Consider the following 2,711-nt stretch of genomic DNA (forward strand, 5'->3'; position numbering starts at 1 on the left):
TATTTAATTTTATGCTAACTTTTATTATTTATAAATACTTTTTATTTTTAATTTATTTATGACATGACAGGTCAAACCGTTCGACCCGGACGGTTGAATCATTTAAACCGGAAACCGGTCCCCTAACCGGTTCAGTTTCCGGTTCGTTTTTAAAAACCATGATTGACACCTCTATATACACACCCGCACCTAATTAAGTTGGAGAAAAATGATGCTTCCAGTGGTATCTGCGCTAACCATAGATGAAATTAATAAAAACAGATCAGTATAACTATTACACCACCAACCAAACCCATATTTCATTGCTGAATCAAAGTATCAAACTATCAAGATTTGCAACAAAAAAAAAAAAACCAAACAATCAACTCAAATCCCAAAAGTCTTGAGTCGCCTTATATATATATACACCAGCACCACGTTCACAGTACAAGACTAAAAGGATAGAGACCCACAAAGAGAAAGAGAAAGAGAAAACCAACAGGTGACTGGTTAAGTGTTGATACAAGAAAAACAAAACAACCCATGAGACCAGCAAGCTAAACAAACATAGTAATTGAGATGGTGGATGGATAGAGATAGATACAAGAGAGGAGTCACAGACAAATTAAGCGATCGAGAGCTAGCAATGGACGACGGGTTACATATCTCTAACTTCGAAGCTGTTCCGATTCTTGACCACAATGTCATACATGTGCATGGACCTGAATCTGCTGAACTCCCTTGGGAGAGAAATGAGGTGAACCGTGGATGGCTTGTGGAACTGAAACAGGTCTGGGTCATCGTAATACCTCTCCCATCCCAGCTCCAACAACTTCCGCTCAAGAACCGCATAAGACGTCATTACCTCGTTAGTTGGCGTGTGAACCAGAACCTTCCGCCGGGTGGTCGACGCTTGTCGACTACTTCCGTCTAAAGGCTCCGCTGCCGGGTTTTCAACCAGGCGAACCACACCGTTCTTGAACACCCACACCCCAGACATCTCGATACCGTCTTGGATTAATTAGAGACGATGAGAGAATTGAATGAAGCACCAACTGTTTGTGCTTTTGTCTCTGGGCGTAAGGCTAAGCTCGACTCGATGATGGAGTTGGCGTCCTCAGTGGGGTTTTATATAATGTTGCGTTGGGCCATTGTATTTGTGGAGCCCATGTATATGATATCACTTGGGGCGTAGCATTGGAGTGGAGGGTTTTTCCCTGGCCCACCGGAGGAATGAGGAAGCAAGCAGAAATTGGAACCCCACAACCCCATATATTGTATTGCTGTATTGATGATAGATCATGGCCGTTCAATGTTCCTACTTTTTCCCAGGATTCTGTTCTGCAAGGAAAAGTTGGGCGAGAATTCGTAACCCGTAAGATGTTGGGTGAATGCGCATAGTTCTGTGATGTGATTTATGCAAAGAAGACTCATATCTGATTTGATGGATGACCCTGACCTCACTCGAGTCCTATTCAGTATTCGCTTCCGTTTTTGGTAAATGCTGGTATGGATCCAAATTCACGGCCTCACGGGGTATTGTGAATTTGTGATTGATCAAATTGTTACGGTGTCATTACCTTTATCATTACCTTTACGGCATCTTAATAAATGAACCAAGCTTTTTCTTTTATATGTTATTACTTGTGGGCCCCTTGTACCAAAAAAACTGGTGAGGCCCGATGACATGGATTCGGGTTGCTATGGTATCCGATTCATTTTTTTTTTATAAATAACAAAAAATTCATAGAAAAACAAAAAAAATCTAGGGTAAATTGCTGAAATCTCCCTTCAGTTTTTGACCACTATTGAAACCTCTCCTAAAGTTTTATAATTGCAATCTCTTCTCTAAATTTTATACATACTTGCAAATAGATCATCTCTCTTAAAATCCTGTAACAAGAGGCACAAAATATCCAAAATACTTATACAATTAGTATTAAGACTGGTTTTTATAGAAAAAATAATGCAAATTTTATAAATAATAAAAAATAAAGTAAATTTAAAATCACAAATTTACCTTTTACCTTTGAGTGATTGATATAAAGGGCAGATGTAGAAAATAAATCAATTTAAGAAAAGAGATAGAAAGGGTTTGGTCAAACTAATTAGCTAAATGCATAATTTAGATATTTTCATTTCAAAGAGAACCAAAAGCTTCATAAGAGATTTCAGCAATTTACCCAAAAATCTATAATGCCAAAAAGATAATAAGAAAAGAGCTTTGACCAATCAACCCTTCCTAAAGTCTGACATATTTCATAACATTGGTTACGACATTTATGATAGGGATTGGTTACAAGATTTTCAGATATCATGACTCTCCGGTATCATACAAATGTAGAGGTTTCTTTATTCCGGCATACCTGACCCTAACATTCATGGTTAACTTTCACTAATATTCCTTCGCTTCCTTTTCCTCATCCTTTGAATATTGAAGTCAGAGGAGGAATTAATCCAAAAGAATCAAGAGTTGGAGTCTTTCCAAAATTCACATCAAATGCAAAGTCACGTGAATTCTACATAAATGCACGTGAGTTGATACAGGAAGCAGCTCACATGGGTCCATCATGTTGGGCCGGGGTCACCTCCAACTTCTCAAAGGCAATTTCTGGCACTATCAGTATCGATTAGACAAGAACGAATCTGCTGATCACAAAGCATTTGTCCCATTCGTGTATACATAACAAATAGAATAATTACGAATGCACCTATCAAAAGAAGAAAAAAAT

General features: G+C 38.2%; 1 protein-coding gene across 1 annotated transcript; it reads right to left on the reverse strand.

Moving 5' to 3' along the window:
- Window positions 1-274: 274 nt before the first annotated feature.
- On the reverse strand, window positions 275-1,095 carry LOC148861558 (flowering-promoting factor 1-like protein 3). The gene has a single exon (XM_088986543.1). It carries the CDS (start codon window positions 977-979, stop codon window positions 638-640), a length of 342 nt encoding a protein of 113 aa, XP_088842669.1. The 5' UTR covers window positions 980-1,095; the 3' UTR covers window positions 275-637.
- Window positions 1,096-2,711: the final 1,616 nt, after the last annotated feature.

Source organism: Nelumbo lutea, chromosome 4 (assembly GCF_056320005.1).
Source record: "Nelumbo lutea isolate HS-2025 chromosome 4, American lotus-T2T, whole genome shotgun sequence".
NCBI classification, from domain to species: Eukaryota; Viridiplantae; Streptophyta; class Magnoliopsida; order Proteales; family Nelumbonaceae; genus Nelumbo; species Nelumbo lutea.